The sequence below is a fragment of the Lemur catta genome, chromosome 1 (genome assembly GCF_020740605.2).
Source record: "Lemur catta isolate mLemCat1 chromosome 1, mLemCat1.pri, whole genome shotgun sequence".
In the NCBI taxonomy this organism is placed as follows: Eukaryota; Metazoa; Chordata; class Mammalia; order Primates; family Lemuridae; genus Lemur; species Lemur catta.
The window spans coordinates 89,312,086-89,337,564 of record NC_059128.1 but is presented as its reverse complement, the minus strand read 5'-3'; the positions used below and the strand labels follow the sequence as shown (position 1 = coordinate 89,337,564).

General features: G+C 36.9%; 1 protein-coding gene across 1 annotated transcript in view; it reads left to right on the top strand.

Moving 5' to 3' along the window:
* Positions 1 to 25,479, top strand: part of ALDH1A2 (aldehyde dehydrogenase 1 family member A2) — a 94,457-nt gene that overhangs the window by 44,772 nt on the left and 24,206 nt on the right. Inside the window, exons 5-7 of the mRNA XM_045530111.1 lie at positions 6,020 to 6,081; positions 8,085 to 8,213; positions 8,340 to 8,453. Of these exons, the coding sequence (XP_045386067.1) occupies positions 6,020 to 6,081; positions 8,085 to 8,213; positions 8,340 to 8,453 (305 nt within the window). The remainder of the gene's footprint in view (positions 1 to 6,019; positions 6,082 to 8,084; positions 8,214 to 8,339; positions 8,454 to 25,479) is intronic.

Here is a 25,479-nt window from a genome sequence, read left to right as displayed (position 1 = left end):
AGAATTAAGATGCCTTCATGAAAGACTCAGGAACATGTAATCTAACTTCTTAGAAGCTACCAGCAGACTCCTGGGAAGAAAAGTGTTGGTACCACTTCATACTAACATAAAGTTTCAGTGTTTGTATAGGCGTTTACAGAGTTTATCATCATAGCGTGAAATGCTCAGTGAGGTCTGTTTAGTGTCACATGCATAGGAATCTGCTAGGGTACATAATGGAATAGTTCGATGTAATTGATCTAATTGTTTAATACTGGGGTCATCAAAAGGGTTGCCAGCACCTTGAAGGGTAATTCTGTACACAGATTAGAAATTGGAAGATGACTTTTATTCACTAAATTACATTATAGATTTTTATGCCACTGAATAAACTCAACGTGTATTGTTATTAAGTATACAAAATTTGCTACAGTTCCTGAAATGCAAGTGTTATAATACAGAGCTATTTCTTGAGGTCCATATTTGATAAATTTCTCCTCAATTTCTGACATATTTCAACTTTTTCTGATTCTATTGACTATACTGCTTGCCTAATCACACTTTCTCTAGTTTATATATGGAATGTGCCAATGCCTGATACTGTTATGAGAATAAAAATTCTGTCAGAAAAATTTTCAGGAATTTACAAAATCTGCTTTAAGAATTAATGTTTGTCTTATAGAAATTATCCAAAAACTTAAATTATTCTAATTAACTAAATATTACTATTCTTCTGTGTAATTTTTTTTTTTTTTTTTTTTTTTGAGAGAGGGTCTTGCTCTGTTGCCTGGGCTAGAGTATAGTGGTGTGCTCCTAGCTCATTTCAACCTCAAACTCCTGGGCTTAAGCAATCCTCCTGCCTCAGCTTCCTGAGTAGCTGTGATTACAGGCATGAGCTACCATAGCTGGCTAATTTTTCTATTTTTTTGTAGAGATGGGGTCTCACTATGTTGCCTAGGCTGGTCTCGAGTGCCTGGACTCAAGCAATCCTCTCACCTCAGCCTCCCAAAGTGCTAGGAGTACAGGTGTGAGCCACCACATCCAGCCTCTTCTGTGATTTTTTATAAGCCCCCATCAAAAAACATAGAACAGTGTCTCAATAGTTCCCAAATACAGAGGAGGCTTATTCTATTACTTATCTGTAGGGACAAAGGCTTTTCTTAATTACAGTCATAGAAGAGGCTCAATGCACACATATTCAGTACAATTTAATCCACAATTCAGCTGAGTTCATAGCATAATGAAGTATTTAATTGTAAGATTTTTTATATTCTTTTTTATATTCTTCATGAGTTGTAAACTACTCTTTGGTCATTAAAAACACTCAGATATAAAAACATACCAGAAAAGTTGTCTCTGGCTATGTCTTTAAACCTATTTTAAGCGCGGTATCTATTACTCTGAGTTTTTTACCTTTTTGAATGAAAGGGAAGAGACTGACGAATAAAAAGTCCTAAACATGTGATTTAATATTTCTGTTTTGGTCTCTCATCTCTTCTTTAGTTTTCTCCACCATAGTTATGTTCTAACCTGTTGACCCAGAAGGTGGTATTCAGAACATTTTTCTGCTACCTCATCAAATGCAACCCTTTTTTTGCTGAGTCTAAGCCCTCTCTGTAATCCCTTATGTTTGGTTAGAAGACCTAAAATCATCGTAGCCTAAAACGTAGTATTGGAGTTTGGGTGAAGATGCTTTTATATCAAGCTGTTGAGCTTATAACACAAAGCTAGAGAAATGAAGGAAAGCTTTTAAGTCATCCTGCCATATTTAGAGAGCATTATTAATATAAATGATGGAAAAGTGGGCTATAATTTTTCTTCTAGGCAGAGAAGAGTACTCCTTATATCTATCATCGTAGGTAGAGAAGAGAGTCAGCTCTGCCTAGATGACAAGGAAAGAGGCACTCAGTCCCGGGCTCCCGTATCGTGGGGAACGTTGCTCTGTCGTGTTCCCTTTGTAACGTGAGATACCAGAGTGTGCGTGAGGTCTCAGTGCACAGATTATCAAACAGTCGTCTTCACCCTTCCTCACAAAAGGGTTATCGTTTTTTTGTTTTATTTTTACTTCATTTATACTTTCTTGAAATTATACTCTAATTCTGTGGTTTGTGATTATCCACCTCAACCCAGAACACAAAAAAGTCCTTAATATGTTTTTATAGGCAAAGAATTAGAAGTCTGAAGCCCCAAATCTAAGTCAGGAATGACAGCTTAACCAGTTATATCTGTATATCACTTTGGACTTAACCTCTGTGTGCCATAATTTCTCCATTTATAAAGTGTTGATAATGATAGTGCCTTTTGTTTTGTTTTTTTGGAATAGTGTTGAGTGTGAAACGAGGTAAGAATGTGAGAATATTTTATAAGGTTCTGCATATGTAGTGCTTTTGTTCTTATTTTACTACTTTAAAAGTATTAAAAACACTGATCAGATTCTCCTAGACTTCAAACTCCTTTCAGGCAAATTAGTAGAGTTATCAGAGAGGCAAAAAATGAAAATGAAGTAAGACAACTGTAAAGCAACTCCAGGTCATGGACCCACTCTCCCCTCTTGATTCCTCTGGATCTTGCTCCTTGGAGTGTGGTCTGTGGATCAGAAACGCCGGCATCACCTGGAAGGATGTCGAAATGCAGATTCTCAGGTCTCACCCCAGACTCGGTGGTTCACAGTCTGCATTTTAACAAGATCTCTAGATGCTTTGTGTTCACAGTTAAGTTTGAAATTGTGAAGGTGGCTCTTGAGGGAGTGGCCTTAAGGTAACCCTGATCTAGAAGCTCTGTGGGATCCAGAGCAGGGTCTTAGTAGTTTCGAAGGACTTCTTGGGTGCTGTTAGCTGCAGCCCAGGGTACCTGTAGAAAGGGTAGTGCTCGTGTTTGCCAGGCCCCCTGGGTCAGACTAGGAGTGTCATCTATCACTGTCCACATGGGAATACAAACAGCTCGCAAGGTCTAGGGCCCTTTCCTTATTCCTTCCACTCAGTGCTCTTTTGGGAAGAATTAAGACATCAAAATACCCTTTATTTCTTTATTTACTACTTAAAGGAACTGTAGAGATTAGAAGATTCAGTCCCTCTCCTTGTATTAGCCTTTAGCTAAATGTTTATCAAATCTGTGAACAGTTTATCCAAGGAAGTTTTCATTCCCCATAACTCAGTTTCTCTTGGGATACAATTATGGAGTCAAGCTCAGCTCCTCATGAAATCAGATTTTTAAGATTTTGTCTACATTTTTTTCTCCTTGCTTTCATTTTTTCAGTGACTTTTGACATTATGTAAGTAATACAACTAAATTCTTAAGCATGTAGAATGTAGAGAGGGAAATGCTTTATGAACTACCATGCTGTGCTTGTGCAGGTGCCTTGTGAATTTTCTCAGAATCATTCCACGTTCCTACATGTGCTGCTAAAATAAACACCTGTGCTCTTCTTCAGTTCATTTCCCCCTTTTTTTCTTAGTCCTGTTTGTACTGCATCTTGACATTACACTCTGATTCTATGCTCTGTGACTATCTACCGGAATCCACCACCTTAGCCAAATTAAAGAGTTTAGTTGGGGAAGACAAGAGAAATTCTCTAGCCTATTGATCAGTGTTGTTGCTCCACATGAAAAACCTTTCCAGAGATTTACAAATTGAAGAATCATAGTAACTTGCACAATAGTAAAGAATGGTATCTATTCAGAAGATTCTTGAGTTCTCTGCATAGAGAGGTAAGATAATTTGATTTTTTAAAATATTATTTGGACTTCTTATTGTCATTCAATGGACAGTTTTCAACATCTTGGCTATTTTTTTCTGTGATAGGAGATGTATTTTTTAAAAATTTCCTACAGTTTCAAAAGCCAGGCTACTTCCTAATTTCTTCCATTTAAAATAAGATACATAGAACAAAGTCGAGAGATAAGCAGCAGATTAGGGAAAATCTTTGCAATAATATGACAGAGGCCTAATTTCCTTAATATCCATAGAGCTTTTCAAAGGGCTAAAAAGAGGAATAACCCAATAGAAAAATGGTAAAGGATATAAACATGAAAAGATGTTCACCCTCATATATCATTAAACACAAATCAAAATAAGTTACCATTTTCCAACTGTCAGATTGGCCGAAATTAAAATGTTTGAAAAACCCCAGTGTTAAAGAGTAGAAAAATAGCAGCTTGTTGGAATTACAAATTGTTTAACTTTTCTGAAAGGTGATTTGGCAATATTTATGAAAATGTGAAATGTACATATACTTTGATCAAGAAATTTCACAGATATGAAAAGATCTATGTATAATGATAGTCTTTACAGAATTACTTATAATAGCCAAAACTGAAGGCAACCTGGATGTCCCTCAGGAGAGTTCACAGTAGTACCATCATTTATTGAGCCAATGGAATAACATGCAGTCATTAGATGTGATAGCTTTGTATGAAAAAAATATAAAAGATCGTGAATAATATGATCCCATTTGTATAAAAAAAAGAGGAGGGGATGAAGGATCCTACATGTACTGTACTTGTATGTGAATAAAAGTTCTTTGAAAAGAAGGAATAGAGATCAGAGAGAGAGGGACCGATACCTTTAACTTAATTATTTAAAAAATGTATAATTTTGAGTTTAGTTAAAACAATTTTGTGTGATAAACGTTAGTGATTTAGATGTGTTGAGGGAATGATAAACAGTGTAATTCACATCATTTCTCTTTCCCCAACCCACACACTCCTCCTGTCCCCACCTTCATCCCCGTCTCTAATAGTTATACTTTCATGAATATTAATGGATGTCTTCATTTTCCCAGGGGAACTGCTTTTGAGAGAGAAAACAAATATTAGTGAAGTGGCCAAAGGACTGGCAATGGAGGAAAAAACAAAGATTTTGCCCAGTATTGAAAATGAAATGCCATCTGCTAAAAACTAGCCATTCTTTGGTTATTTCAGTTAGCCATTTAAAATAATTCGGATAAAAGCAATGACATTTTCCTATAGAAGACTTTGGCTTGGACTTCCTGGATAATTATTCCAATTGCCCATTATTCCTATTAATATAAGGAAAACAAGGTTATTAAATTTCTCTCAAGCTCTTTTTCTTTTAGCCTCTAGGGATACAAGGACATCCTTATTTCTAAGTCTAGTTTGAGGGTGGAGGCTTTGGGTTATTGATGGGTTTTTTTTAAGAAGTGGATTTTTGCCTTCTTTAAATAGCCCTGGACATGTCTGTGTTCTACTAGTACCCAGGAAGTATGTTTTGACACCTGGATTGAGTTATGAAATGTATCTTACTTTTACTCCTCACTTTTTCCAGTTGCCCAGCATTTAAAATTTCCCCAATAGCATTTTACTTAGTTTTTTTTAATACTTCAGAAAGTTATTTAAAAATTTGTTACTTCTGGTCAGGCGCATTGGCTCAGGCCTGTAATCGCAGCACTTTGGGAGGCTGAGGTGGGAGCATTTCTTGAGGCTAGGAGTTCAAGACCAGCCTGAGCAAGAGCAAGACTCTGTCTCTACAAAAAATAGAAAAATTAGCTGGGTGTGGTGGCACATACCTGTAGTCCCAGCTACTCAGGAGGCTTTGGCAGGAGAATCACTTAGGCCCAGGAGTTTGAGGTTGCAGTGAGTTATGATGACGCTACGGTATTCCAGCCCAGGTGACAGAGCAAGACTCTATCTCTAAAAAAAAAAAAAGTTTGTCACCTCGGTTTTTAAAATCAAACAACTCTTCTACCTATGTTATTTTAATATTTAATATAAAATTTAGTTTTTTAATATATTCAGTTTCCAATCTCTCCCACCCCCACCCCATAGGACTTCTAGTGTCATAAATTTGTCTTTTATTTTGCCTTAGAGGTCCTTGCCTCAGTACTCTGTTTGAGCGTCTGGGAGCCATATCTGGAGCTACCCTATGCCAAATGATAGTCTTCTACCAGTTTGTATGCGTGGATGAGTGGATGTTTTTCCACTTCATTTCTGGTTTTTGCTGCCACCAAAAAGGTTCACCAAGGCTCTCTATTTTTTTCTTCTTATCTAAACTTTCTGGGAGTGATCATGCTTATTTCTTTCAGATGGAGACTATCTTACCTTTACAAGACATGAACCCATTGGAGTATGTGGACAGATCATCCCAGTGAGTGTATCTCCTCGCACCTCGTATTTATTTTCATTTGACCCAGTTCTCTTAAAGACACATAAAACATGGTCCTCAGCGATGTGTGTTTTCCATTACTGGGGGAAAAAAAACTGAGCTCATGTTGTTGACATATCTTTAACAGCCTCCCTGCAAATGCTTATTTGAACAGGTTAATAGGGTTTCAGCTCCATTACCAGGAGTTGAGTTCTCAAGTCATGGAATTCTCATGATTAAAATAAGCAAAGCAAAGCACAGTGTATTAATAACCTGCCCTTGGTTATGGGTGTCCATTCTGCTCATGGAAAATTAATGCTTTGTTATATTTGCTTGTTTATTTTTTAAAACTGTGACTCACCATCTTTCCAGGCATATTATTTTATATGGTCTTTTAATCCCGTTCTTTCCCACTGTTTCTTTTCACAAGAATCTAGATAGAAGACACTACAGAAGACACAGCAGTACAATTAACGTCACGGTCATAATTGAAACCATGCCGGGCTGTTGTGTGTCTTGTAAAGGGAAATAGATGTAGTGCTTAGTGTTTGGATTGGAACATTAAACATTGTCCTTTTTTTTTCTCTCTCTCCCTCATACACACCCTTGGCACAATACAAAATATCACTGAAGCTTCTAACAGTACTAGCTAATAGTTCTGGCAGGATTTCAAGGGGAGGCTCAAATTAAACTCTTACAGTATAGACAAGAACTTTTCTCTTATATAGGAGAATAAGTAAAGATAATCTTTGGCTTTGGGAACCAAAGATTTGGGGGGGAGGTATTAATATTTGTTGAAATGATAGGTAAGTCCCAGGTTCCATGAAATTTATTAGAGAATGAAAAGGGAAAAGTGAAAGGTTTGATTTAAGTTCTTCTCCTAACCCCCTAAAGAAATCTCACTTGGATCAGCTCACGGGTGCGGCCTGTCCCCTGCATCGTAGGACTCCAACTTGCTCTTCTTGCCCTTCCCCAGACTTCACTGATAGGACAAGAGCTCCTTGTCAGCCAGCTCTAGCTCAATTACGGCACTCCAAGATTTATATACTGTAGATGGAATTAAAACATTACTGTGGACTCTCAAGTTTATAAACAACTAAGGGGAAAAGAAATTGGGTGTTTGGTGAAGGCAAGACACTTGTATATTTTTGCAAGCTTGCCAGAGCCAGTGAGAATCCTTCAAGGATGGCAGCTGAGATGCTTCAGGCAGAAACACATTGTGGTCAGGGGCTGAAGCCAAAGACCGGGATTTCTGTTTTCTTTCTTAATGAAATTATCAATGACACCTGATAGTACTGAGGCTCATGCCTGTGCTCATGACAATACAAGCTTAATATCCTTTTAAAATCAACGTAAGCCATTTTTGGCCCCAAATTCATATACTCACATAAATATATTTTAGTCTCCATTAGCTTATTTTGCAGTGGGTAGGAGACAAATGAAAATTTTTGCATAATCATCGCTGTATGCCCTTTATTTTTTGTAATCATATGTGTTTTGTGACAGTATATGTGTGTAAAGAAAAAATGCTTCTTTGAAACACACATTGACTTAAATATAATTCACAGAATTTTCTTTTCTAGCTTTTCCACATTGAAGAGCTTTCACATTAGTTTTAAAATCCTTGTGTAAAAATTTCAGATGCAAGGGAAAGTTTTAATATGCAAGAACTTATTAGAACCAAAGCCCAATTTTAAAAGTATGTAAAACAACAACAGTGAAAAACCAAAACAAAACAAACAAAAAATGAACGCTTTTTACCAAGAGATTTATTTTGGTGAGTACTTGCACTACAGTAATTTGTTGAACAGAGAGTAAAAGAGAGATTTTCAAGGTCGGTGCTATTCTATTCTTAATGAAGTTATTAAAAATCCAAACATCTATACTTGGTGGTAGACAAGATTTATGTTGAGGACTAGTTTGAGAAATCTGAGAACTCACAGCTTGAAAACAAAGCGGTGAAGGAATATTTTTCCATCTATCAACTTTGAGTTTTTTCCTTTCAGTGGAACTTCCCCCTGCTGATGTTTGCCTGGAAGATTGCTCCAGCTCTGTGCTGTGGGAACACAGTAGTTATTAAGCCTGCAGAGCAAACACCACTCAGCGCACTCTACATGGGAGCCCTCATCAAGGAGGTAAGAGAAACTGACTTCAGGAGTGGTTCCGACTCCCTTTACAGTTGGAGCCTGTTAGAGCATATCTCATTTAATATAATGCATCAGCTTTCACAAGCCACATTTCCTGCTATTCTGTTTTCTTAGGCTGGCTTTCCACCAGGAGTCATCAATATTTTGCCAGGATACGGGCCAACAGCTGGAGCAGCAATAGCTTCTCACGTTGGCATAGACAAGATTGCATTCACGGGGTCTACTGAGGTAGGTGTCTGAGAAACCAGGAGTTGAAAAACAGTTCTGTGAATAAGCAGAGGGGTAAAAGAACACTGAAAATAATACCCATAGGCTGGACACCAGCAGGGCAGTGAGTACCGAAGCCCCCAAAGGACAACCTTGGTATTATAGATAGAATGCTGGTGAATGTGCAAGCAAAGGCACACACTGACCGTTCGGTGCTACAGATCTCTAAGCGTTTGTGTGTAAAACTGTGTAAAAACTGTCCCAGAAACGGGGGTTCTAGATACTTTTTTGAGTCAAAAGCAAGTTAAGCTGGAAATCTAAACTAGTCTCTGGTAGGGATGAGAATTGAGACACAGCATTCCCTTCTCATTGTTTTGCCAGGTCCTATATATGCAATTAGCAACTAACTGTGCCCCATGAGCCATAAGGGGTGACATAAAGCAGGGATCAGGAAATTTTTTCTGTGAAGGGCCAGATAATAAATGTAGATTTTGCAGACAACGTGGTCTCTGTCACAGCTATTCAACCATTCCCTAGTAACACCAAGCAGTTGTAGATAATACATAATAATGAGCATGGCTATGTGCTAATAAAACTTTAGTTATAGACACTGAAATTAGAATTTTATATAATTTTTGTGAATCACAAAATGTTAATCTTTTTGTTTTTTTCCAGACATTTAAAGATGCAAAAAAATGTTTTTAGCTTGTAGGCCATACCAAAACAGGTAGCAGGCCAAATTTGGCAGATGGGCCATAGTTTACAGAACCCTGACACAGAGTCACAAGTGTGTTTAGGGAGATTAATAAAATGTTACTTCAATATGTCTTTGAGTCAAGTAACAGATAATCAAGAGAGTCTGATTCATTGTTTCAAGTAGAACCTCACAGATGACAGCACCATTGAACAACAGATGTCTGCAGCTCTAGAACAGAGCTATCTAATAGAAATCAAATTAGAGCAACATCTGTCATGTAAAATTGGAAGAGGCCACATTTTAAAACAAAAGAAGAAATAAGTAAAATTAATTTTAACATTTCATTTAATCCAGTATTTTCAAAAAAGTACATTTTAACATAAAAATTATTAACCAATATTTTACATTCTCTTTTTTTTTTTTTTTTTTTTTTGAGACAGAGTCTCATTCTGTTGCTCTGTTGCCCAGGCTGGAGTGCAGTGGTATGGTACAGCTCACTGTAACCTCAAACTCCTGGCCTCAAGTGATCCTCCTGCCTCAGCCTCCCAAAGTGCTGGGATTACAGGCGTAAGCCAACTGCATCCAGCCTGCATTCTCTTTTTCACATATAGTCTTTGAAATCTGATATATGTTTTACATTTATAGCACATCTCAATTGAGACTAGCCACATTTTAAACACTCCATAGCCATGTGTGTCACCATATTGGACAGTGCAGGTCTAGAAACTCCATCATATCAGTTGATACAGAGTTAATGAAATGTATTAACATGACTGACTCATTAATAAATTTCATAAAACATTAATAAATTTGAATGTCAATTAATTTACCGTTAGATTTTTGTTTGTCAAGGTTATCTTGTTTGTTTCTAAACCTTTCATTCTAGTTGTAATGTTGTAGTAATTTTGCAATTAATGAAATATGTAAACCAAAATGTGAGTGTGAAGAGAATTACCATTTCTATATAAACTAAGTCTAATGCTTTGAAAATAAAGGCTAGATGATAAGAAAAATTACAATCAGTTAGGACTGGGCAAGACAATTGTAAAAGATTGGGGAAAAATATAAATCTAGACAGAGTATATACCTGGATTGCTTTACAAATGTTTTTAGGTCCTTTTTAAAGAAATTGAAACCAGAAATCTTAAACAACTCTTTAGGGGTGTGGTTTAATTAGAAAAGACAGGTGGACCCATAATTAAAGAAAATCCTTAGTTCTATATAAAAGACTGGAGATGAATATATATATATATATTTTTTTTTAAGCAAAAATGAAATATATAAGGTATCTTTCCCTGCTTTAACCTTTTTCTGTTAATCAACCAATGGTCCTGACTGAGTTAGTCAAGAGACTTCTGGTGTGTAATTTTTTTTAATAAAAGTAAAGACATAATACATAAAATGAGATATAACACCTTGTCATGTCAGTAGCTATATCGTCTCTCTTTTTTTTTTTTTTTGTATTTTTAACATTTTTACATTTTTCTGTTTTTAGAGACAGGGTCTTGCTCTGTCACCCAGGCTGGAGTGCAGTGATACAATCATAGCTCACTGCAACCTTGAACAACTAGGCTCAGGTGATCGTCCTGCCTGCCAGTTATTTGTTGTGTAGTGTTCATCACGATGTCATCATGTAGATCTTAGGCATTTCTTGATAAATTAATTGCTAGGCATTTAACACTTTCTTCCAAGATATTTCAGTCTAAAAACTGTCACCATTTTTTTGTAAGTCACAATATCATGTAATAGAAAGTTATATTGAATAGATGGAACCTCAGGCCAGCCAAGAAGTCATATAGTGGGTCAGTAAGAACATTAAGCACTTGTTGCCAGGCTGCCTGGGTTCAAATCTTTGTTTTGCCACCGAAGACCTTTTTTTTTTTACGTTTTTAAATGACTTTATTGAAGTGCAATTTACTCATGATAAAATGCACCAATTTAAGTACCAAATATACACACCTATGTAACCACCATCCAAATCAAGATATAAAATATTTCCATACCCTGAAAAAGATTTCTCATGCCTCCTTGTGGATAATAACTTTGGCTCTAGGCAACCACTGATTCTTTTTATTATATTTTAGCTATTCTAGAATTTCATATAAATGGAATAATACAATGTATACTCTTCTGTGTTCATTTTCTTGTATATGTACATGTGTTTTTGTGTTTTTTGTTGTTGTTCCACATTTAATGTATTTTTATATGGTCAGGTTTAAATCCCCCATCTTGATTTTTGTTTTCTCTTTATCCCGTCTGGTTCTTTGGTCCATTTTTTTACTCTTTGTCTACCTTCTATTGGATGAATTGAATAATTTTAGTGCTCCATTTTGTCTTCTATTTTGCATTATTGGCTAGATTTCTTTTTAAGGTGTTTGCTTTAGTGTTTGCAGTATACATGTTAATCAGTCTACCATTAAATAGTATTATGTTTATATATGTGATAAGCTTATAGCAGTATTCTCCCACTCCTCATCCCATCCCTAATGCTATTGTTGCCCTATAATTTACTTCCACATATGTTATATGCCCCACAATACACTGCTACTATTTTTGTTTTAAAAATTTAATTATTAAAAAAGACTTTAAATGAGAAAACACAATTATTTTACGTTTTCTTACACTCTTGCTATTCCTGGCCATCTTCTTTTTTTGGTGTAGGCCAAGGATTGGGAAGCTTTTCATGTTGGAAGCCCGCATTAATTTAGCTGTAACCAAATAAGGCTGCTTTCAAGAAACTTCAATTAAATATTCTTAAAAATGTACATTGTTTTGTAAAAATCTAACCACTATGTATTTAATAATTTCAAAAAATGGAAATTTTTTTTAATTTTAAAATTAACTAACCTTTTAATGACTTTGTTGTGTCTGCTTTTTGTTGGAAAGCATTTGAATATTTGGTTGCAGCATAGAGGTCTGCAGTTTCAGTTGATCCTCTAGATGGGTGTTGGTCATTTGTGACCTTAAGGAAGACATCTTGATTTGGGTTAGGTAGGAGAATGTAGATCTGCAGGAATAAGGGGTTGAAAAGCAAGAAAGCATTTTTCAGGCATGTTGCCAAAGTTGTGGGTATTCTATTGCATTTTTCCATATTTCAATTGGATCTTTCTTAGCATCAAATAATGACTTTAAAATGTCATCTACTGAGAGCTCAATCAATTCCATCTGTAGTTGTTTAGGTGCCTTAGTGGTATCAACTAGGTGAGGCTGAAATGCTAAGTTCAGTGTGATGTCATGATTTTCAAGGTCAGTGAATCTTTCATTGTATTCTCCAATTAATAGGTCTATAACAGCTACATATTCTTCAAATGATTTGCATATACCATCCTGCTCATCAGTGACCTTTGCTAACTGGGGAAAATGTTCATCTGAAATTTCCTTTTGAAGAAGTGTTTTGAAAAATGACAGCTTTTTTCGAAATGCTTGGATTTTTGGCAACATGTCATATATAAGCTTAGTTTTACCTTGCAAAGAAATAATCAGGTTGTTTTGATTTGACATGATATCACACAGAAATGCTGTATTCCTATAGAAATATTCTTTCAATAATTCACATTGCTGATTCTGTTCTTCGTAAAATTTAACTATCTGTTCTCACACAGATAAAATTTTGGCTAACATCTGTCAGTGCAATAGCCAATGCACTTTAGAATGATACAGCAAATCCTCACAGAATACCTCATTATTCAACTTTAGCATGTTAGGAAACTGACAATGCCATGTTGCATTTGCAGAAATATAGTTAACAATACTTATAACTTGTTGCAAAGTGTTACTTAAAATAGTAGCTTTGGCACAGAGATTTTGCTGATGCAAGATACAATGAAAAGAAACGAGAGCATCTGGATCTACTAATAATTATTTTTATCGGTGAATAAACCCTTCATGTTTTCCTGTTGTGGAATGTGTACCCTCTGTACATACACTCACTAAATTTACCAAATTCAGTCCAACTTCATGACATTTATCTCAAAAAATTGTTGACAATATCTATTCCACCTGTTCTGTTCGCCAAGAGTGCCCAAAGTGAGTGACTCTTTGTAACAAAGACGATCTTCTGTTATGACCCGAACGAAACCCGTGCCAAGTCAGTAGTATCAGTTGATTCATCCAAAGCAATTGAATAATATATATTTTTCCTTTAGAGTATTTCATGAAGTTGTTCTGTTAAGTTGTAGGCTAATTCATGCTGCTGATCAGTTATTGTTCTCCTTGAAAGAGGCAGTTGTTTGTACTTTGAAACATTATTGGAGTCTAAGCATCCTATAACTTTGACAATGTATTCTTTCACAATTTCTACATCACTGAATGGCTTCCCTTTTCCACCCCCCGAGTATATAAGCTACTTTATAAGTTGCTTCAGTGACATTATTTCCAGGTCTTATTGCTGCTTGAAAGAATTGTCTTTGCTTTTGCTCTTCATCTTTTAATTTCTGCAATACAATCGTTTGTGCCTCTCCTTGTAATTGAATTTGTGGTCCTTTGGAGTGGTATAATGCTGATAAGCATTGAATTTCTTTAATGTTAGTATTGCAGTATCACAAAGCAAGCAAATCACCTTATCTTTAGCAGAAACAAGATAACATTGCAATTTCCAATTCTCATTAAAACAGTTTTCTGCTTTCAGCGTTCTCTTGGTCTTCTTTGACATGATGGGCTGTTAAGCAGACAGAATTAAAAAATACCGTTGAGCTGTGCAACTGTTCACAAATTCCACTTCAAACAGAAACACAGTGCACTGTTGTCAAAAGCTGATAACAGACTGGCGTACTCGACCCCCATAAACTCTCACCAACCAGCCTCATGTGGTAGTGGCACCAGTCAGGCAGGGGAGGTTAGAACTAAATCATGAACATAGCAGTTGTCAATTTAGCCCTTATGGCTCACTAATGTTCTAATTGTTTCAGTCAATCTGGGTATTATTTCATTGAAACTTATTTTATCCTTTGGTATTTTAAATATATTCATTTTAAAAAGAGAAATGTAAAAGATGAGCAAAACTGTATTCATAAAAATAAAAGGATTTGTTCTGTAAAATTTGGATTCAGTCATAAGGCTGCACTTAAGAATTCAGAAGGCCACATGTGGCCTTAAGACCGCAGGTTCCCCACCCCTGCTGTAGGCCCAGGTTTCCCTTTGGTATCATTTTCTTAGCTGCAAAGATCTTTCTTTGACATTTCTTGTAGGGCAGGTCTACTCGTGATGAATTCTCCCTGCTTTTGTTTGTCTGAAAAATATCTTTATTTTTAAATTATTTTTCTCTGGGTATAGAATTCTTTTTAGTAATTTGGCAGTTTTTGCTTTGTTTTATTTTACTTTCAAGACTTTAAAGGTGTCATTCTTGTTTTTCTGACTTATTGTTTGTGATGAGACATCAGTAGTCATTTTTATCTTTATTTTACAGTGCATGATGTTTCTTTTTTCTCTGACTGCTTTTAAAATATTTTCTTTTTACTTGTTTTCATCAATTTTATTGTGATGTGCTTTTGTGTAATTTTCTTTGTTTTTTGTCCTAGTTGACATTCGTTAAAATTCTTGGATCTATGAGTTTATAGTTTTCATCAAATTTGGAGACGTTTTGACCGTTAACATTATCCCACAGGTCACTGAGGCTCTTCTCTTTTATTTTCAGCCCTTTTTCTCTTTGTGCTTCAGTGTAGATAACTTATCTTGAAATTCCCAGATCGAATCCTTTAGTGCTTAATCTGCTTCAGAGATTATATTTTTATGCTCTAGAAATTTCATGGGTTCTTTCTTTTTTCTTTCTTTTTATTTTTTTATTTAGAAATGGGGTCTTACTCTGTTGCCAAGGCTGGAGTGTAGTGGTGCAGTCATAGCTCTCTGCAGCCTCAAACTCCTGGCCTCAAGTGATCCTCCTGCTGCAGTGTCCTGAGTAGCTGGAACTATAGGCATGTGCCACCATGCCCAGCTAATTTTTTTATTTTTTGTAGGGACAGGTCTCACTGTGTTGCCCAGGCTGGTCTCAAAACTCCTGGCCTCAAGTAATCCTCCCACCTCAGCCTCCCAAAGTGCTGGAATTACAGTCGTGAGCTACTGCACCCAGCCCAGGATTCTTATTTTATGTATTATATTTTCCTCTTCATTATACTCCTGTTTTCTTTTAAATTTCTGTACATATTTCTAATATCAGTTTTAAAGTCTTTGTTAATTTTAACATCTCTGTCATTTCTGAGTCTACTTCTGTTGACTGGTGTTTTCCTTGGTTATGAGTCTTATCTTTCTTTTTGCTTCTTTTCATTTCTGTTAATCTTTAGAAAGGAAACTGGATGTTGTGACCATTACATGGTTGAACATGTAGATTTTGTTGTTTTTCCTTAAAGAGTGCCAGGGTTTTTTTTTTCCCCAATAGGCAGTTAAGTCACTTGAGGTTCAGCTTGACTCTTTTGGAACTTATTTTAAGCTTTGTTAGGACTAGTTTATCCATATTAATAAGTTGAGATCCTTCTGGGGTTTCTACCAAATATTCCAGAGTTCAACAATCTTATCTGTCTGGTCAGAACTTACTCCCAGCCCTGTATGATATAAATTCTGGGAATTATTCAGCATACAGATTACTTGGTATTTGTTGTTTTCCAGCTTCATGGAAGCTCATTCTATACATTCCTAGCTTAACATTTAGCCAAAGACTCAAAGGGACCTTCATGCAGATTTCTGGGCCTCTTTCTCTCCCTCTGGTTCTTGGTCCTTCACATTTTAGCCACTCAGCCTCCGTGGGCTCTGATCTCTATTTCATCAACTCAGCGAGACCATCATGTTCTGCTATGGTCTCCCCATGCCATACTGCACTCTAGAAAGTTTTTTGGCAAAAGAAGGCTTCCCTTATTTGTTTTTCTTGTCTACAGAGTCATAGTCCCATACTGCCTGATGTCCAGTGTTTGAAGAAAACTATTTCATATGCTTTTCTAGTTGTTTCCAGTGGTAGGACAGGTCCAGTGTCAGTTATTCCTTCATGATTAGAAGCAGAAGGCTCCATGGCACCTTTTGATTAATTTTGATATTGTCCTTTGATTTCATTTCTCTAGGTTTCATGTAGATGACCTTAACCTTATAGTTTATCATTACCTAAAATTGGATATGTTATAGTCAATGAGGTTATTACTGTTTTATTTACTGCAGTTGGTAAAATGAAAGTCTTCAAAGTACAACCCTAAGGACATTTGGATTCGGAAAAGTGCTTGACTTATTAGTATATGATATTTAAGTAGTAATTTAGTCTCATAAATAACTCCCTTGTAATCTCTTTGAGCTGATTTGCTTATCAGTTTAGTGTTGATTTTATAAGTTTTAGTTTCAGAAGGTGGCATTTTCTGGTCATGTTTGCAGATTTGAAGGGAGAATATTCTCTTTGGAGTCTATCCCTTAAGCATTTTCCTCAGTACTTCGAGTAGTATCTGATGTTTAGTAAACATGCATTCTAAATGTTTGTTGCTACATGAAGGAGGCAAGAGCTAATTTGATAAATAATAGTTTAATATGAGAACTAGAAGGTGATGTATCAATGGAATACTTCTCTTCTTTAAATGCCACAATAAGCATAGGGTTTACTATTTTTTACTTTGTAGCTATAAAGTTATGGACCAGCCAATTAATTCTGTACAAAACTGGCTTAATAATGGTGAGCACACCTATTTCTCAGGGTCATGAGAATTAAATGCAATGAGTTTGGGAAATTATAAATAGTAAGCAAATGTCAGTTTGTAATACAACATCAGCATCTCAAGAAGGGAGAGATCTCTAGTGTTTGGGTGATCTATCAAGGCTTCAAGAGAAAGAGGGATTTGATACAGGTCTTGTATGATATGGATAGTAGAGTGAATTGGGAAGAAAGAGCAGTATTGGTTAATAACTAGAAGCAGAAGAATACAGAATGTCTTAGTGGAGGAGAGTGGGGATTGAGATGGGATTGGGGAGAAAGGTTGGGAGGCAGATGAACTAGAAAATAATATTGTGTAAATGTCATTTGAATTCTGGGTTAAAAAATTGTGTCAAAAATGTAAAAGAAATTTCAGACAAAGACATCATAAGAAAACTATACACCACTATCTTATGAATATAGATGCAAAAATCCTCAACAAAATACTAGCAAACAGAATCCAGCAATATATAAAAAGGATTGTACACCATGACCAAGTGTAATTTATCCCAGGAGGGAAAGCTTGGTTTAATATCCAAAAAATTAATATAATACTCTATAGTAAAAAGAATAAAGTACAAAAATCATATCATCTAATACCACACAGAAACTTGTACATAAGTTTCTAATTGCCAAGAAGTAGCAACATTATTCCTAATTGCCAAGAAGTAGAAACAACTCAAGTGCCCATCAAATGATGAGTTGATTAGCAAAAAGTTGTATATCCATACAATGGAATATTAATCAGCCATAAAAAAAGATGAAGTACTTATACATACTACAACATGCGTGAACCCTGAAAACAGTATGCTAAGTGAAAGAAGCCAGTTACAAAAGGCAACATAGTGTATGATTCTATTTATATGAAATACCCAGAATAGCCAAGTCAATATAAATAGGAAGCAGATTAGTGGTTGCCAGGGGCTCGGAGGAGTGGAGAATGGGGAGTGACTGCTAATGAATATAAAGTTTCTTTTTGGAGTGATGAAATTAGATAGAAGTAATGGTTGTGATAATTGCACAACTCTGTTAACATGCTGAAAACCACTGAATTGTACTAAAGCGTGGATTTTATGGTGTGTGAATTACATCTCAGTAAAGCTGTTAAACATGAATGCATTTTTAAAGTGTTAAAGGTTTTAAATTTTGGATATTAATAGCCAACAGTGATTGACCACTTACTTTAGGCCAGGCACCTGCTAAGTGCTTTGAATACATCATCTCACTACATCTTTACAACAACCCTAGGAAGTACACATGTGGGAAAAGTATGGCTGGGAGGGGTTACATACAAGTGAGTTGCAGGGCTAAGAGTCACACTCAGAGCCTGACTCCACGTCACAGTGCTACAGCGCCTCCCTGGCTAAGGGGCTGCAACCGTCCCATGGGAGGAGGGAGCCATTAAAATCCAGAATGATACATTAATGGGGATACTTAGGAAGGATGATTTCTCAATGGAATATGCTTTGATGAAAGAATGGTAAAAACTGTCTAATTCTTAAAGGTCATAGATGCTATTTTAACTCTATCCTTTAAAATTGCATCTATAGCCCCTCTAAATTTCATTTGTTACATTGTAGCACTTCTAGCTGACATTCTCTGATACAAGACTTAAAGTTTTAAACCCAAGCTATTTCAAGTCAATTCTTCAAACACTTATTGAACATTTACGTGTCAAGCACTATGCGAGACCTTGGGTGGGATCTTGTGAGAGTCAGCGTAGCCCAGGTAACAGTCTGTGAATATGTAACTATTGCAGTGTGACACGTATGGGAGCCTGGAGGAAGAGGAGAAGAATTTTGTACCATTTTACTTAAAAATTTCCTGATTTTGAATATACTTTCTAATATCAAAGCTAGAACTAAAATTCTCTTGTACAACCTGGTTTTCAAATGTATCTGTGTATCTAGGAGGAAATATCATTAGTTCCAGATATTTACTTTTTGTTTAAATTGAAATACCATTAGTGCCAACAGCGTAGCAGGGCCCATAAAATTGAAGTACCATTTATTTGAAGTGGTCTGGGGGGAGATGGCCTAAAGATTTTGATGAGTTGGTGACTGAAGTCTCCCAAAGCCGATCCTTGGCATGTCCTTTGGGACTCAGAGCACAGGATCTAACTCGTGGCTGAGAGGAATAGAGTGCCATTTTGAAAGCCCCCCAAAAGGTTTGGTTTTGTGCTGCTCTAGGGCAGAGCTCATGGTGATGAGGTGGGTGCAGGGCAAAAGGTCTGGGCCTGGAAAGCCGGACGGGATTCCATAGCAGTAGGAGGAAACTGTGAGCAAGCACCCACAGGAAGGAACACTGTGTTGACAGGACTGTAAGTCCAAAGTCTAAAGTGCTACTACAGTCTGGGTGTAGACAGGAGACTTGAGGTGATGAACGTGGGGGTAGCAGGGTAAATGGCTTTAAACACCAAACTGAGGAGCTTGGGGTTTAGCCTGAGGGCAGCCATGGAAGGTGGGGTTTGTGAGATCTGAGTCCGGGCTAGGTGTGCAGACTGGATGGAGTGAGGTGAGCTTTAGAGCCTGGTCTGGGAGTCAGAACACCCACTTGGTCCCTGCTCCCACGCCTCCCCAGCGCCACCACCTGGCTTTCAGTCTCTGGCACAGCAAGGAAGCCACTGTATTCAAAGATAACAGAATTTTAAGAAAAAGATAATTCTACATCGTCATTCCATAGTTCTTAATATTCACAACTGGGAGGAATTTAGGTCTGTCTTCTTTTTCTCTTATCACTAATCTCTTTGGAGAAAATGAAGTTGTAGTGATATGGGAACCAAAGTACAAAACAAACTTGGAGGAAAAGAATGCCAGGGGTGGGGGCCCTTGTGAGTACTGTGTTGCTTGATATTGGCAGATAATCAACAAATACTGGTACCATTCAATTCTCAAAATCATTTCCCGTGCCAGATATTAAAAGACCAGCACTTTCAAAAAGCTTGATACATATTTTGCTGGAAGGGAGAATGGGAGATTAGGTTTCACTGTTTCCTCTCAATAGCAAATAAAGATTTTGTTGTCATTCTGGCAGTGCTGCTTTTAACAGGCATATAAAAGCCAGAGTAGCAGATTTAATACTAATTCAGTGTCTATCCTTAAAAATCTCTTTAAAAGGATGTGAGAAGACTTACAGAGATGGGGAAAAACAAGCAAACACACCAGCCCTAAGAACCTAAATTGTACCAGATGGGACACGTTGATGCGTTGGTGTGTGTCTGCTTTCCTAGGGTCCTAACACTTGGTAGGAGCCAACAATGAGCACCACATGCTCTACAGCTGCTAAATGTACGTTCAAGTGAAAGTATTTAATAGTCAAGGGATACAAAAGTGTGTAAAAGTTAGATAAAATACTAGGTTTTCTTCTGTTAGCTATTTCTCATAAATCATCTTTCTACTCCTCAGATTATATTACTCTCAGCCACATTCAGGCTAAGTTAATTTCCATCTACAAAACTATGCCAGTGACTTATCATAAGCAAATATAATTCCAGAGCTGAACAGTTAATGATCAATCTGATTAACCAGATGATCAACAAAGACTACCTCATAGAATTTTACAATAGTTTAGGAAGTTTAGAGATTTAATGTAGTTCAGCTTGAGTTCATTTCTCTCCATCCTTTACTTAGAGTCTCTTAAAGGAGAATAAAGTATTCCTCAGCACCTTGCTAAGATGAAAGCTTGAAAGAATGTATCACAACGCTATACTTTACCTCTCTCTAAAAAAAAAAAAAAAAAAAAAAAAAACTAGAGGAAATCATCCCTTTTTCAATAAGAAATTCCAAACAGAGATTTCAAATCATACTAAAGCAATCAGGATTAAATATATCAGAGTCATATCAGAAAACTGGATTTAGTTGCAACATCTGTTATGGTTGTATGGATTCATTTACAGTACATGTTATTATTTAATCTTCCCAGGCCTCATATTTCCTTTCTATAGATTCGGGATGATTGTACCTACTTCATGGAGTGGGAGGATGAAATAAGCTATATGTTTGAATGCGTCCCCCAGAAAGCATATATGTTGGAAACTTAATCTCCAATGCAACAGTGCAACAGTATTGCGAGGTGGGAGCTAATGGGAAGTGTTCAGGTCATGAGAGCTCCACCCATGTGAATGGATTAATGTCATTTTAAAAGGGCTTGAGGCTGTGAGTTAGGTCTCTTGTTCTCTCATACTTGTTTGCCCTTCCACCTTCTGCCATGGCATGACACAGCAAGAAGGTCCCCGCCAGATGCGGGCCCCTCAACCTTGGACTTCCCAGCTTCCATAACTGTGAGAAATAAATTTCTGTTCTTTATAAATTACCCGGTCTGTAGTATTCTGTTATGGCAACACTAAATAGACTAAGACAAGCTAGTGTATTTAAAATATTTAGCACAGGATCTAATTTTTAGTAAATTGTCAGTAAAGATTAGCTGTCATTGTTGTCTATTTTAAGTAAAGTTTATAGAACAATTTATGCTTGGGGAAATGTGGAATAACAGAAGGGGCAATGGATTCAACCAACCATGGATCAAATTCCAGCTTTCCTGCTATGTGACTTCTGGCAAATCATTTAGAGTCTCTGGTCATTCATTTCTTCTGCTATTAAGAAGGGCTGTGAATAAATCCCTACAGGCTTATTTGTGGATTGGGATAATGTATTTGAAAGTTCCATCATATTGCTTGGCACATTGTAAGAACACAGTAAATATTAGTTGAATCTGAAATTTCTATTTGCAAATATTAAGTCTGTCAGTAACTAATTCCTGCTCTCGTTGGCAGGTTTATTCTCCTTTTGTTTATTTTGTAGCTTTTATAAATATTTTACAAGTATTTTTGGCTTCTAAGAAGTGTTTATTTTTTGTGTTTGCTCTTCTGTTTCACTTTTTGGAAGATCGCCTGGGTACTAGCTGGATAAACTGATTTTGAGTCCTTTTTCTTTTTAGGTGAAATAGTGTACTAGATTTAAAGCGTGGTGCTGGAGGAGTAGGCTGGTGCCTATTAAGGAACTCGCTTATAATTCCTTGCTGTGGCCTAGAGTAGGGGCCACTCTTTCAACCTGAGTTTGAAAGTATTGAATCTGGTGTAGGGAGAAATTTCTTTGCAGAAAAATGTAATACGGTTACCATTGTTTTTCAGTAGTTGTGCATGGACCACCTCACCTACAGTGGTGGAGGTGGGGTGCTTGTTAAAATGCAGCTTCCTAGGCACCCCCCAAGGATCTTCTAAATTAAAATTTTGGAAATAGGTCCAGGAGTTCTCATTTGAATAAGCTTACCTAATGATTCTCATGTTCATTGACATTCAAGAATTGCCAGTTTACACATAATTTGAATAATTGGGTCATACTCCAGAACATGTTCCCAGGCCCATTTAAGAAAAAAACCCCAACAGTTCTGACTTTGTTAATCTGTGGGTGATAACTGAAAGGTACCACTCACATTACCTGCTGTATCTATAGTTGCATTTTTCCTTAAGGTGCTTCAGAGAGAAAAATAAATTCAAGATCAGTTTAGCAAAGCAAGGACATGGTCCAAAGCTTTCCCTATGCCCTTGAATTAACCAAGAAACAAACAAGCAAAAAAGTGCCAGTATTGTATTAAAAGTGTGCAGACATTTCTAAAAGTTCACACATACTACAAAACTATACAGAATAGGTAATATAGTAAAACATGTGACTGAAGACAGGGGAACTGATTGGCATGTGAGCAGGGTTCTACTTTGATTATATTTCTCAGAAAGAAGCTGTGACTCACATAGTGCAACTGTAAGGTAATAAGACTCATTTCCACAAGCTACACCTCATAAACAAGTTGTACCAGAGCTACAGTCCCATGCCACTTTTTAATCTGTTTGTGGTTGATTATATTCTCCCTCGCTCCTGCTTTTCAAATACTGGAGCAGTCCTTGAACCCAGAAAGGCACTAATAAACTTTCTAGCTGCAAAAGAGATGACTTTAACAATCTTAGAACTAAGATTCCTCTTTCATTTCATAAGCGTTTTGATTCCCTGCTGTGTGCCAGGCGCTGGTGTATAAAGATACCTTAAGTTACTGCATATTTTACAAATGAAACCGCCAAGGCTCACCCAGCATACAGAGCACGGAGCTGATCGTTGGTCATATCACCTGGGTTCTTTGTGCATGTGTTCCTCCCTCTCTCCTTTATTTCTTCTGTGCTCCAGCCCTAGACCCCAGTTTTATAGGTTTGGCACAGCTCCAGTGCCATCTCACTGCACCATTCTGTCCCCCATATAGGTTGTTCAAGGGCACCCAGGAAATCAGCTGAGGAATTCATTGGAAATGTTATTCTCCAGGCCTACCTGGTGAGATTTTCTTGTTAAGCAATCTTTGTTGATTTATCTCTTATCTTCTTAAAGCAATATTCCTTTTAGGGAAGGTCCAAGGTAAATTTCATTCATAACTATTGATTTCTGAACATGGAAATTTACCACCATTTCCCATGCCAACGCTTTTCCTTCCTCATAAGACCATCTATATAAAAGGTTTTTCACCTGTAGTAAAACTATCTAATTGATCCATTTATTTATTCACCAGTGTGAAAGTAATCAAATAAATGAATCAACGTAGTGTGTCATTTAGGCTGTTTCCCTAAAATAGCTCACTTATAATTATTAACCTCTCTTTTGAGCTCTAGACTTCTAACTGCAGAGTAGACATCTGTACCTGGTTGTCCATCAGAGACCAAAATCCAAACACCTTAGGGCAACAGACAGGCTGATTCATGACCTGACCCACCGCTTTCCTCACCACCTCTATCACCTGCACCCGTCATGCACACTGGCCTTGCTGGATGATTTGCAAACCCCCAAATGTGATGTTCCTTTCACAGTTCTGTGACTTTTCGCGTGTCATTCCTTCTGCCTGAAGTGAACTTTCTTCCCTTGTCTACCCATGGAGTCCTTAGCTTTATAATTCGTTCTACCTTCTGTGCAGATAAATGAGATCCGGAGGCACGTTCAGGGTGGTGTGGCTGTAAATGTCTGTATAGATAAATGAGAACCAGTCAACTTCCATAATGACCATGATGCTCTATTCTTATTTAGGTTTATAACCTCAAATGCTGCCTTCTTTTTGTTCCAGTCATCATAATTTATTTTATTGGCCTCTGATCTGTTCTTTGTTTTCTTTTGCTTTCCTTAAAGTTCTTTTTTTCTATTCACTTATTCTTCTCTTTTTGGGCTCTAATTATTTTAAAATTTAATTAATTTATTCTTAATTCATTTGACTCTAATTAAAGCTAATAAAGCATACTTTAAGTAGTCAGGTAGATTCGATATAATTTCCCTGCTAATAGTCAACAAAAGGACAACAAAGAGATGTATGTATGGGTAATAGCTCTAATACAGGATCATTTTTATTGTTTAATGTATCCTTCTTTTTTTTTTTTTTTTTTTTTTTTTTTTAAATTCTATTTTGTGCTTTATTTTCTCTACAGCTCATATGATGAAATGTATTTTTTAAGTTTATAATTTGCTTCTATTTGTCATTAATTTACATTAAAAACAAACATTTCCTATACAGAGATTCATTTTGGCTTAGAATTAATTTTATTCTAAACTTGGAATTTCTATAGATATCCCTGAAAACGGTAAATCTTCATATTAATGATGAGTTTTTCTGCTACTTTATGCTTTAAGATTTTTTTTTTTTTTTAATATATTTTTTTTATTTCAGCTCATCATGGGGGTACATAAGTTCAGATCATATACATTGTCCCTGTCCCGCCCATCCCCCCGAGTCAGAGTCCCAAGCGCGTCCGCTCCCACTCTCCAGACAGTGCGCCTGGCACTCGCCATGTATTCATACCTCGATCCCCTCCCCCCCCACCTCCCCGGGTCTGCACCCTCAAGCATGACCATTCCCCAGAGGGTGCGCAATGCACTCGTCATGTAGGCATACACCCATCCCCTCCCCCCACCCCCCCATCCCAGTCTGATATCCAATTGGTATCCTTCCCTGATGTACATTTAGGTGATGATCAGGGAAACCAGTTTTCTGGTGAGTACATGTGATGCTTGTTTTTCCATTCTTTGGATACTTCACTTAGTATAATGGGTTCCAGCTCTCTCCAGGAGAACCAAAGAGATGTCGTATCATCGTTATTTCTTATAGCTGAGTAGTACTCCATGGTATACATATACCACAGTTTACTAATCCATTCGTGGATCAATGGGCACTTGGGTTGTTTCCACATCTTTGCGATTGTGAATTGTGCTGCTATAAACATTCGGGTACAGGTGTCTTTGTTAAAAAATGACTTTTGTTCTTCTGGGTATATGCCCAATAATGGAATTGCTGGATCAAATGGTAGGTCTACTTGAATCTGTTTAAGGTATCTCCATATTGCTTTCCATAGGGGTTGCACTAGTTTGCATTCCCACCAGCAGTGTATGAGTGTTCCTGTCTCTCCGCATCCACGCCAACACGTGTTGTTTTGGGATTTTTTGATAAAATGTATCCTTCTTGATAGCTTTACTGAGGTATAATATACATTAGATTTCACATATTTAAAGTATACAATTTGATAAGTCTTGGTGCATGTATCTATCCACCTATGAAACTGTCAACACAATTCATAGTGAATCCATCCTCCTCGTGCCCATTTGTAATCTCTCTCATCTGTCCCTCCACCCTACCTCCACATTCCCAGGCCCTGATCTACTTTCTGGCACTGTAGATTATTT